This window comes from Antrostomus carolinensis, unplaced genomic scaffold (genome assembly GCF_000700745.2).
Source record: "Antrostomus carolinensis isolate BGI_N321 unplaced genomic scaffold, ASM70074v2 scaffold40563, whole genome shotgun sequence".
Lineage (NCBI taxonomy): Eukaryota > Metazoa > Chordata > Aves > Caprimulgiformes > Caprimulgidae > Antrostomus > Antrostomus carolinensis.
Genome location: NW_010303854.1, coordinates 1 through 11,653, shown reverse-complemented (window position 1 = coordinate 11,653; position 11,653 = coordinate 1). Strand labels below are relative to the sequence as shown.

Genomic DNA, 11,653 nt, shown 5'->3' with positions numbered 1-11,653 from the left:
GGTTTGGGATTCAAGCGCAGATGGTGACCACAGATTTCCAGAAGATTTTCCCTATGGGAGAAAGACTCTATATTGGATTGGCAGGACTGGCCACGGACGTGCAGACGGTGTAAGTGAGACTCTTGCCCTCCCGTAATGAGCCTGTAAGAGGCATTAATTACAGTAAATCCTAAACGAGCACTTGGTGCTGAGTGTAAATGTCTTTGCTTCTTCCTGGGGGAGGGTGCAATAGCTGGGTGCCGGCTTGGTCTCCTTTTCTTTGTCTCCCTTCAGTGTGAGTTTTTTAAATAAAACTCCATGTGATTGAAGATCTTATCACTACTAAGACTTAACTTCAGGTATAAAAGGAGCTGGATCTGGAATACCTACCTGTGTCAGGAGCTGCTGTTGGTCAGCGTGCAGTAGAACAGTCCAGGTCTGGGGGAAGGTGAAAGAAAAAGGAACCTGCTCGTGTTTTAATGCTGATTGTCATCTCTTGCAGTGCCCAGAGACTGAAGTTCAGGCTGAATCTCTACGAGCTGAAGGAAGGCAGGCAGATCAAACCTCAGACTTTTATGAGCATGGTTTCTAATCTGCTCTATGAGAGACGGTAACTGTCAAACAACAGAGCTGCTGTTTACGTGTCAGTGAAGGCTGGGGTTGCTGGAGTTGATGTGATTCTGGAGAGGTGGGAGGCTGAGGAGGGCTCCTTGTAACAACTACGTGTGGTATGGCAAAAGGAGAAGGCTTTAATCTCCTGACAGGCTGAGGAGGGCTCCGCAAAAGGAGGAGGCTTTAATCTCCTGACAGTGTCATTTTCAACTTCCTTGCAGAAGAATATTGAGTATTGTTAAAATCATCCTGGAGCAGGACAAGTTTGTTCTGTTTGCCATGCTTAAACCACTGCAGGCTGCTTCTAGGTTGACCTGAAAGGTCCCTCCCCCCCCCCCCCAAAAGCATCTGTGGGATATTTTCCTTGTATGGCTATTTCTGTGGGATGTGGGACTGCATTGAGGTGGTTGGACTGCTCCATGCCATGTTGTTCTTCACAGGTTTGGACCTTACTACACAGAACCAGTCATTGCTGGGCTGGACCCTGTAACACACGAACCTTTCATCTGCTCCCTAGACCTGATCGGCTGCCCCATGATAACCGATGACTTTGTGGTCAGTGGTACCTGCTCCGAGCAGATGTACGGCATGTGCGAGTCCCTCTGGGAGCCCAACATGGTGAGTGAGGTGGTCAGGCTCAGCTCTGATTCATGGATGCAGCCTTCTGCTGTTAACTGGAGAACCTGGGAGATGTGGGTTGGATGAAAAGCTCTGTCCTGTGGAACTTCCCAAAGGAGCTCAGGAAGAGGCTGTAGCTTAGAGCAGCTTGCAGGGAAAATCTCGCAGCATCTGGGATGACACTTTGGGGTTTGAAACAAGATCTGATGACTCAACGTTCAATTTTTACACCAACTAAAAGAGCTTCTGTTCCTCAGGAACCCGATCACCTCTTCGAAACCATCTCGCAGGCCATGTTGAATGCGGTGGATAGAGATGCCATATCTGGAATGGGTGTGGTAGTACACATCATGTAAGTGCTGCTCTCTTCCCCTACAGAACAGAGGTAGAATTTAACAAGCTGTGTGTTAAAGGCATTGATTTCCAGGGTATCCCTAATCCTGCTCCCTTCCAGCAGTATCCTTAGAAATGTTTTGTCCATTCTAAGTGTTTTATTTCTCATGGCTGCTCTCTGTTGCAGTTCATGGCTGTTGCTAGAACTGCAGGAGCCAGGGGAAATTAATCTTAGTGTTAGACTCTTGCTGCACAGGGGTTCCCTGGCTGCGTTCCCATCGGTATTTAGGAGTGTGACTCCTCACACATGGGCAGCACTGGCCAAGAGGATGCTCTTTACCACAGCTGGATGTGATGTTAACTTCCAGACTCTGAGATCAGACTGATTTCTGAAGCAGCTTATTTTGCTCATGGTGCCACTTCCCTGCCCTATCCCAGGCACTGCTGCTCACTGGGGCTCCCCTGGGGTGAGGTGATGGGAGGATGGGGGTTTACTCAGTTGTTAGGGCCGCCTTTGAGTCCAGATGATCTGCCTGCACTAGCAAACAACCTACCTCTGCACACTGCAACTTCCCAGTGAAGGGACACTGTACAGAGGTATTAAATGTGGATTTACTAAGAGTTTTCTCTTTTCCCCTCTAGTGAAAAAGACAAGATCACCACCAGGACCCTGAAAGCTCGCATGGACTAGCCCAGCGCATCTGCTCACGCGTTTCACATCCCGGTTTGCCTGGAACTTTTTTTTTTAAATAAAACTCTCTATTGTAGTGAACTTTTCCTTTTCTTTGAGTCTGAACACTAGGATTAAGTTCTCATCTCTAAAGCTATCAGAAGGAGCTTGGGTTTTACACAGCAGCAGAGCTTACCCTTCTCTCTGAGCCATCTATACTAATCTCCCTTAGTACACCCGTCTGTCAGAGTGACGGAGCTTCAGCTGCACCCAGGGAGTCAGCACCATCTCCTTCAGGCAGTACAGCACTATTAACTGTTCTGATGAAATCTAATTTGTTCTCATATCCAGGACTTGGTAAAATCAGTTCTTACTTAAAACCCCCCATTTTACAGCCAAGTATAAAAAGACTTTTCCAGTTGTAGTTAATCTAGAACTTAAAATGACCACGTACCTCATGGAGTTAACAGTCGATGGTTAGAACGCTTTAAAGAGGACAGCAGTAAGGAACAGATGTACACAAAGTTTTAATTTTATTTTTTTTCTCTGGTTGGAGACTCATCTTGTAACATGCATGCATTTCAAAACAGTAACAGTGTCTCAAACTGCTCCTAGCAAACAGACAAGCACAGAGGACTTAAAATTCCTATTTAAAAAACAGCAGTGAAAAAAACCTAGAATGCTTTATTTTTTTTTTTTATTGAGTTTTAGATTAAACTTAATTTATTCACATTTTTTTCAGTTGCACTGATTAGCCCTGCCCACCTTTATGACCTGTGTGTAATACACTCACTTGACACAACTCAATCCAGCTGCATTTCACATTGTGCAGCTCAACCAAGACCAGCACAACTTCTGAGTGGTGAAAACCAGCAGTTGGTTCCCCGAGCTTTGCCATCGCTATTACACAAGATATTCATTTCCAAGAGCAAGGAAAATCAGTAGTGGCTAATACAGATACTGGAGAATGGCTCTGCAGAAGTAGGGGAAGGTGACAGGCAAACCTGAAATGGGGCATTAAGACACAGATGGGGAGAGGAAAGCTTGTTTTGTGTTTGGAGGGGTTTTAAAGGACGACCTGTCTCAGATGGGTTACGCGGCATTGCAAACCAAGTTCAGGACACGCACACTGACTTCTGAAAGGTTTTGTACCACCTCGAAGTTAAACACTTTGACCTCTGTGCAGCTTGAAGGTAAAAAGCTATTAAGACTGCATAGTAGTCACAGGACTGGGAGGCATCTGTCCGTCGAGGCCAAGACACAACCCTACCAAACGTGGCCGGTAACTACAACACAACCTTGCTCGGTGCCTTTCCTGGGCTAAGAGGTGATGTCCCCACTGAAGGTAGCTGTGGCAGCGTTTTGGAGGGGAAAGCAGGAGTTTCCTCCCAGAAAAGGAACAAAAACTCAAGTGTTTTACTGTTCTGGCTGATTATGATAATCCAGTTCAAAACTAGGATTCCCAGATATGGGAGTAGAGCCTCATTTAGACAGGAAATCTGGAGTCACCTACTACCCCAGAAGTTCTCCCTGTGATGAATTTCATGATCATGGCTTTTCTAATTAAAACCAGGTCAATCAAAGGTGTGTAGGGGACCAGAGGGAAGCATCCCACCTCTCCTTGCTGTGAGAAGTGAACTCCTGCTGACATTTTTCTTACACATAGCAAATTCCAGACCCTCTTCCGAGTGCTGACACCACAGCTGACACAAAGGGTGGGTGCTGCCTGGTACCTCCAGAACACAGGGGTCCTATGAAAGGGTGACCCAATATGTTCTCGAGTGTTTTTTATTGCACTATTGGAGCAGAACAGCACCCAACCTGTGACTCTGCCTTCCCTCTCCCACTCTTCTTTACGCTGTAGGAGCTATCTTAATGGGGAAGATACAAGTTCTGGGTTCAAAGCAGTTTTTAGTTCTTAAATTTTGATGGATAAGTCCGTGTTCTGAAAGAGAGAGACCCTCAGTACGGGCAGGAATAGGGCTCCTTGCTGCTCACACAAACCCACCCTGCCTTTGGGCACTGGAGAGAGACACTGCACACTACATTTTTCTGTTTGAAACTCCAGTTAACCAAAGAATTACCCCTGCAATATCTTGTAAAATCCTGCACTCTTGAAAAGAATCTGAGTGATGTGCCTACCTACTGCAACTCTTTTCAGCCGAGGGTGGTTTTCAGTCAAATGCACTTCAGTGTAAAGTGTTCCGCAGGGTACACATGCTACAGACAGAAATATCTACATTCAGCAAACTAGAACTAAATTCACACCAGAAACAGACAACAAACTAGCACAAGCGGTTGTAAAACCAGAATTGAAAGGGCTGGGTTGTTTTTTTTTTTTAAATACTTGAGTTAAAAAAGTGACCTAAAACAAGATTTAAAAAAAAAAACAAAACAAACCAACAAACGAAAACAAAATAACAAAAACAAAAGTCCCTTTTAAAAACAAATCAAATATTTGCAGCTTCACTTCTTATTCTGGTAATAAAAATACTGTCTAGAAACAAAAATTAGCATTTTTAACGTAATGCTACCTCTCAAAATGTAAACAATATACAAAATGCTTATGTTAAACAAAGTTACATACCTGGGTAATACATCATTAAGTGAGAAAATTGCATTTAATTACTTTAATACACACAGTATGGCAACTTGACAGAAGTGGCAGAATTGGGGAAGTGCTAAAGTGAATAGAATTTATGGGGCTTTTCATATCACTTGAGCCAGAGACAGCCAAATTTAATTCTAGCAGGAGTTTGTTTGGAGTGGAATAAGAAAACAGAGTTAACTGCTCTTAAGCCCTTATTTTCATGACTTCTGTAAAGACTGCTGCAGGAACTCACTGCATTTTCATTTCATTCCTGTTTACAGAATTCTGTCAATGAGACTGTTGCTCCTAGCTATGCAAGCATCATTCTTCTACTTTCTTTGGGTTGTTTTGTTTTGTAGTGTCTCAGTGCAGGATGTCTGCAGTTCACTAATTTCCTTCTCTCTTCCTCCCCCCTTTTTCTCATCTTTTTTTCTCTCTTTTTTTTTTTTAAATACACAATTGAAAGATAAATAGTTTTAAAAGATAGATGCTAGCTTCCCAAAAGGAGAATGGCAAACTTACCAGGCCAAAGTTGCAGATTCAATGTAGATTTTTAAAACTGTCAGGAATAAAAAGTGATTGGTATTTAATTTCTAATGGATAGTAAACTTAAGTGCTTACTGTTTAAGAGAAAAGCAATCAATATAATGCCCACAAAACTAAGCTGATGATACCCTTTAAGTCCTCCCTTTTTAAAGTATTCTCATAGCTGCATTTGTTTTGTGGCTTTTCCAGCTACACACCTTAAGACATGAGACTCTTCAGCCTCCCAGACAATGGTGTGTTAGCCCCCACATCACACAGAACAGGGACTGGACTACAGTGGCAGAAGAAATTTGTCCCATGTTAAAGGGAATGACCCATGAATGAATAAAAAGATTCATATCCCATTATGACCCCCCCCTAATATTAATTTTTGATTTCTTAAAGACTCTATTTACAGTGCACTCTTATGGGCTGAAACTTTAGCCCCCTTTTGAACCCCCCTCAAAGTTGAGACCTGTGGGATTCACATCACGAATGTGGGTATGAACATAAAAAAAACCAAACAAACCCCCAAAAAAACCCCAAGCCCACATTCAGAATCCAGACCAGAGCTAGAGTTAGTCTAGGGAAATTACCAGGATGTGATGAGCACCAGTTATCTCTCAAAAGAACCAAATTCCACACAGCAAACCGTAGCACGCGTTACAGCACAGGACAGACATTCGAAACAGCTTATTCCCGAAACAAAGGCATATGTGAAAACAGTTTCAAGGCAGATAAGCAACAATGGTTTCAACTGCAAGAGGTTTGTTCAAAACGCTAAAATTCCTGCTTAGAAAGAAAAAAGAAAATAAAATAAAAAAAAAAGAAAAACAACAACAAAAAAAGGAACCAAAAGATCTGTAACTGTTGTGCAGCAGAGCTAACAGAACCCAAAGCAAGTCTGACAAGCTTTTGGCTGTGAAAAATATTACAAGCGTTCTGGAGACAAAACAGGACGTTATTCAGTCACGCAAATCAGTTCCAATTCCTTGTTTTTTGAGGGGGGGGGGCAAAGGAGGGGGAGAGAAATAATCTGGCGCAAGTGTTCAAACATTTCCACTCCTTGACTGTCGCTCTAGAGAAGGGTACGGAGCAAAAAAGCAATCACAGCTCAAGTCCCGAGTCCTCTTGAGCAGTGGAACTTGCTCCACAGTCACAGCTCCAGCACTCCCCACTGGTAACGAGTCCAATTTCTTCGTGTGCAAGTCACAATTGCCATTTGAAAAAAAAAAAAAAATAAACCAACTAACCAAAAAAGAACCTCTGTCAGGAAACAAATTCAAGTACCTGTTGCAGATCGGGCGAGTAAGGAAGACTGAACATTAGCTAGATTAACACTGGCAGAACTGCGATGTGAAGCTGTAATCTAAAGAGACACGGCAACTCCTGACCGAGGTGAAACGTTCCAGATAGTCAAATATTACCCCATATCTACAGGTACAAAATACCTTTTTCTTTGATGAAATCTTCATAGCTGGCCAATTTAAAGCACGATGGGTCCGAGCATGTTATTATCTGAGGTTGTTCAATGCTTCTACTACTTCTCACACTGGGTTTTTTTTCTTTTAGGTTCTAGGAATTACACCTTTTTAAGCAATCATCTTTGGTAGATGTTCATTTCCCTCGTCTTTCTTGTAAATCAAGTGCAGTTACAAAAAAAGTTTTTGTTACTTAAATTAACCAAAAAAAAAAAAAGAAATAAAAATAAAGTGTCCCAGTCTGAATTTACCTAAAGTTCAGCGACTCCTCCTTATCAGAGTAATATTTTCCATCCATGAAATGGTGAACTATTTTCCTTCCAATTCCTACCAAGAGGGAAATAAAAGGGCTTGTATGTCTTTCTGGTAAAGACAGTCCAATAAAAAAAATAAAATAAAATTAAAAACCAAATAGTAGTAGTTTGTGGAATCAGGCACTGCTTCACTCCCACTGAACGTGATCTAGAGCGACCCTTTTTGTACAGTGCCACATATCATATCCCTATGGGATTCTCTTGATCGAGAGAGAAGAAAATGTCATTAGAAAGAGCAGTGCTGAAACAATGCACTTTTCTTGTTTTAAAAAGCCCTCAAATCTATGTCTGGGCACTTCTGTAACATAAAAACCCACTTTTCCACCTGGGTCAAGTGGACTGTTAAGAGGGTGCACCTAGAATTCGTTTTCTCTTTAAGTCACGCAGTGTCACACACTCACTCTTGCACACACACACACACACACACACACACACGCACACCCCACATGCTGCTACAGTGTCTGTTTTAGTGTCACAGGCTGCGTTCTCTGTTTGGAAGTAGCCCCTCTTCTCTTCATTTCTCGCTGAAGGCTGAAGATGACTATGTCAGGATATTGGAGATAAATTCATTGAAGCGTTTAGAGTACTGCTCTGGGTTCACGGTGGAGATCTCTGCCCCAGCCTGCAAGGCAGAGAGGAGAGACATGTCACAAAACCCTCCTTGAAAGGCAGACCCTGCAGCACTGCAAAGGAGGGAGGACAGCAGGGAGTGATCATGCCAGCACAGCTTGTCTCTTCTGGGAAAGACACAAATTCTAGGAAAGAAGAACATCCGGAGCGGTCTAGAGAGAACACCAAGAGAACCAATTTCAGCTCCAGCTGGATCTTCTGCAGACCACTGAGACAAAGCACTGGAATTGTTCCCTCATGGTTTAGAGGAGATGTGAAGAAGCATGAAAAACTCCATGTCCTGCTAACCTGGGCTTTTTTCAAGCCCTTTTGGGAAGTTCAGGATTGCTGCCAGGGAACAAGGCTGGCCCCAGGAAGGGGGCAGGGTAGTAAGTCTCCCTGCAGCCAGTTCATTCCTGGTCTGTGAGGCTGTTGATGCCACACCAGGGAAATTGAGCACCTCCCAAACTGGGACATAAATGCATCTCCAATCAACCAGAGGGAAGGAAAGCCTTTCCAAGACAGTCTGAAGAGACAGTAAGTGAAGGAAGAGCTGTTCTCGGGCACAGAATCACTGGAGAATTTCTACACTGGTAGAAAAAGCAGTGTCAGGAGACATCACACCTAGGCATGCAGGCAAAGCAGAAGCCCCAAAGCCCATCCTGCCTGCGGGTGGCAGGCTGCTTACCCCATGTTTCACTGTTTTGGCAGCATGTGCAGCTTTCTTCTTCGCATCATATGGCGTAAGAATGTCTATAATGGCCATGAAGTATACTTCCTTCTTGGGGGCACCTAGCAAGGCAAGAGAGTTGCTAGCACACCCTGAGCTGTGAGCAAAGCCCAGCTCTACCGCCCTCCTTAAGAAATATACAGCAGATCTGTTTTGATGCAACTGGCAGAGAAAGCAAGGCAGCTGGAGGCTGCAGAAGGGCAGAGAAGAACGATGGGAAACAGCACACCAGAGGCTCACACACTCTCTGGACACACCACTACCCTCCAAGCATCACTTCTACCCATTCCAACTCACACCACCCACAGTAACAGCAAAGGAGAGACACTCAGCAGGATGTCTCTCTTGCTGTGGACAGTCCTCCCAGTCCATTTAGCCCAGACAGACCACAGGACACCTCCTCTGGCCTCCAGACTTTCTTCAGAGCACTATTCCATGATACTCACTTTCGTGGCTTTTCATGGCGTAGACGTCGACAGAAGGATCGAACTCGCCAGGCCCAAAGAAGCGAGGGTAGTTGAGGAGGTTGCCGGGGCTGTCGGGGGGTGTGCCATAGGAGGAGATAGGGTTGCCTCCGAGACCATCGTTCTCACACTCCTCATCCTCTGCCCGATCCTCCACCTCCATCTCTTCCTGCTCTGCTCGGTCAACATCATGGATGCCAACCAACAAGCTGTAGTCCATAATCTTCAGCTGAGCTAAAAACTGGGAGAAAGAAATGAGTGAGAACACCATCCACATGGGATGAGAAATCCTCAGTCTCACCCTGCCACTATCTCCTCAAGAAAGGGCTGTAGTGAGAGCTAAACCCTTATTAGACTCCAGAGAATCTACGACGATCTCATATGCCCCCTGCCATCAGCATGACCCTGACTGTATTTGCTTTTCAGAGGCCACAGGAAAAGCTGTCCCCCAGGAAACTCTACCTCCACGTCCCGCTTCAGCTTTTCAAGGAAGTTCTTTTTACTCTCTTCTCCAACGTGCAGCTTCTGACCTTCATTCAAGAAGTCGTTGTCCTTGAATGTTGGTAGATCCTTGGCCTGCAACAAAAAGCCTGTGTGAAATTCTCCAAACCTCTACATCTCGGGGAAAGGCTGGTACGCTGATCCATTAGCACAGAGACTCGGATCGAGTGTGGGTCTGCACCAGGATCTTTTGCCTGTTTATAAAGTGAAGTGGCTCATCCTGTCCACTAAATCTGAAAATGGCACCAGGCAGAGCACAATATTTGTCAATGAATCCATGTGCTGAGTTGTACCTTGGGGGAAATGGAAGGAGACACAGAGAGAAACTCAACTTTAAAGACTGTCGGGAAGATGTGCTGCAGGCTGAAAGCTTGATAGCTGGGCTCCAGCCAGAGATGGTCCAACCAGCTCCCAGAATAGAAAAGAAATGCATTTTGTTGGCTTCTGATTGGAAGGGAAGGGGTGAAAGCTTGGGGGAAAAAAAAAAATAAGAGCTTCTCTCCCTGTAGACTTGAGGAAGAAATTAAAACCACTGCTTCTGCTTTTTGAGAAATCTATTTGCAGCAGGCCCTGAGGATTTCTCAGGGATATGGAAGAACATACAATCCCTTTGTGCAACTGGGAATTAAATTATTTTGTTCTTAGAATGACATGTGAGTGTGTGGTGGCTTTATATAGATCTAATATGAATGGTCTGAGACAAACTGCTTAAGCAGAAAAAGCTGGAGAGTAAACAGCCAGCAAGCCAGGGACAGGGGCAGGATGAAGCTGTGCCCTGACGCCAGAGTGTTTGGAGTAAATGGGAATTCCTTGGCTCATGCCAAACATCTACTTTTAGGGCAGGCTGGAGTAGACTTATTCTGTGGTCCCAAACCTGAAAATCCCATGTGCATATGCAAAACATGTAGGACCACGAGTTACTGCTTTGATTTCAACAGGTCTTTTCATGGCAGCATCACAGACAGTTTTGCAGGGCAGGATTCTTAGTCAGATGTTCCCCTAATGGCACCAGAAACCAAACTTACAAACTTACTGAGATATGTCAAGAATCTGAGAGGAGCTGGTCTGGTTTATAAAAGCATCTGTTGCAAAAGCTCACTGCTGACCTGACTCAGTTTTGTACACAGGCAGTGCTATGAAGAAATCCGTCCATAAAGACACCATTGCACAAATGTGGGCTTTGGTACTTGTGGGATTGTCTCCCAAGAAGTTCCCCCTACTCCTGGTAGTGTCAACATAACAGAGGAGGGCTGGGCAGCACCAAATCTGCACCATTTCTTCCTCAGCAGTTACTGGGCACAGCCTGAAAGGTGGGGCAGAAACAGGTTATCACTCGGGGCCCTTTGAACATCCTCTGCTCAATACCCCGTTGGAAAAGGGAGGTCAGTTGGATCCCATCTGCTTCCAACAACCAGGAGGAAGGAAAGGCTGGTCAGGAACTGTCCATACCTTCTCTTTATCACTTGCTTCCCTGGATACTGTTGAGCCCTGATAAAAGAATAAAGAAAAGAGCATTGCTGCACTATGTGCCACATTCCCAAAGAATTCAATTACAACATTTAATTCCTCCATGTAGAAACATAATGAAGGTATTTTTAAAATCAGTGCTCAAGCCCTTTTTCATGACTTACAGATTTCCCTGGTGTAGTTTAGGTCACTTGGGATGGGGGAATGACATTTGACCCTCAAGTGAAGCCCCACCCAGAGCCCCCAAAACTTAATCCCCTGAACAAAAAAAAAAAAGCCCAGGACCTCGTCAAGTAGGTGTGACGAAGACCAACTCCCACCCTCCTGGAAAAGGAGCTCTCAGCTCCATGACCATCCTCCAAACACTCACCTTCAGGTCATATTTCCTGTGCACAGTCAGCCTGTGACTAAATACATTTCTGGTAACCACCATGTAGGTTTCCACTCCATCCACGGTGAGCCGGTACATGCCAAGGAACTGGGGCAGGAGGGTGTTCCCATGACACTCCACTATGAACTGGAGGAGAGTGGGGAAGGGAAGGGTAGAGAAAGACAGTACTGTCACACAAACCCATCTCGGACAGAACACAAGCTCAGCAAGAAGCTGATAGCAAAGCCTCCAGTTCCAGCCACCTGACACTGATGTGAAAGGAAAAGAGGCTTGTAAATGTCTCCCAGGGTCTGAAGAAAAGCAAGTTAAAGCATTGTAAGAATCTTCCAGCCCTGAGCTGAGACAGGGCATCCCACTGTGTGTGTGTGT

The 11,653-nt window shown here is 44.6% G+C and overlaps 2 protein-coding genes across 2 annotated transcripts; one reads left to right on the top strand and one right to left on the bottom strand.

Moving 5' to 3' along the window:
* The first annotated feature begins 8 nt into the window (after positions 1-8).
* PSMB3 (proteasome 20S subunit beta 3) lies at positions 9-2,314 on the top strand. Its single transcript, XM_010164249.1, has 5 exons — positions 9-109; positions 482-589; positions 1,032-1,209; positions 1,467-1,561; positions 2,185-2,314. Exons 1-5 carry the CDS (start codon positions 21-23, stop codon positions 2,231-2,233), a joined length of 519 nt encoding a protein of 172 aa, XP_010162551.1. The 5' UTR covers positions 9-20; the 3' UTR covers positions 2,234-2,314.
* Positions 2,315-7,224: 4,910 nt separating this feature from the next.
* PIP4K2B (phosphatidylinositol-5-phosphate 4-kinase type 2 beta) lies at positions 7,225-11,410 on the bottom strand (the record flags this gene model as incomplete). The annotated part of the gene is made up of 6 exons (XM_010164250.1): positions 7,225-7,744; positions 8,420-8,523; positions 8,908-9,166; positions 9,388-9,501; positions 10,876-10,914; positions 11,264-11,410. Coding segments are annotated over 6 exons (744 nt in total), but the record flags the coding sequence as incomplete, so codon positions are not given.
* Between the last annotated feature and the right edge of the window lie 243 nt (positions 11,411-11,653).

Bases quoted from the DNA above. Each gene is read 5' to 3' on its own strand.
- PSMB3 (XM_010164249.1), top strand. From the start codon at position 21: ATGGTGACCACAGATTTCCAGAAGATTTTCCCTATGGGAGAAAGACTC. The intron at 110-481 runs GTAAGTGAGACT...CATCTCTTGCAG, and splicing joins GCCACGGACGTGCAGACGGT to TGCCCAGAGACTGAAGTTCA. The intron at 590-1,031 runs GTAACTGTCAAA...TGTTCTTCACAG, and splicing joins AATCTGCTCTATGAGAGACG to GTTTGGACCTTACTACACAG.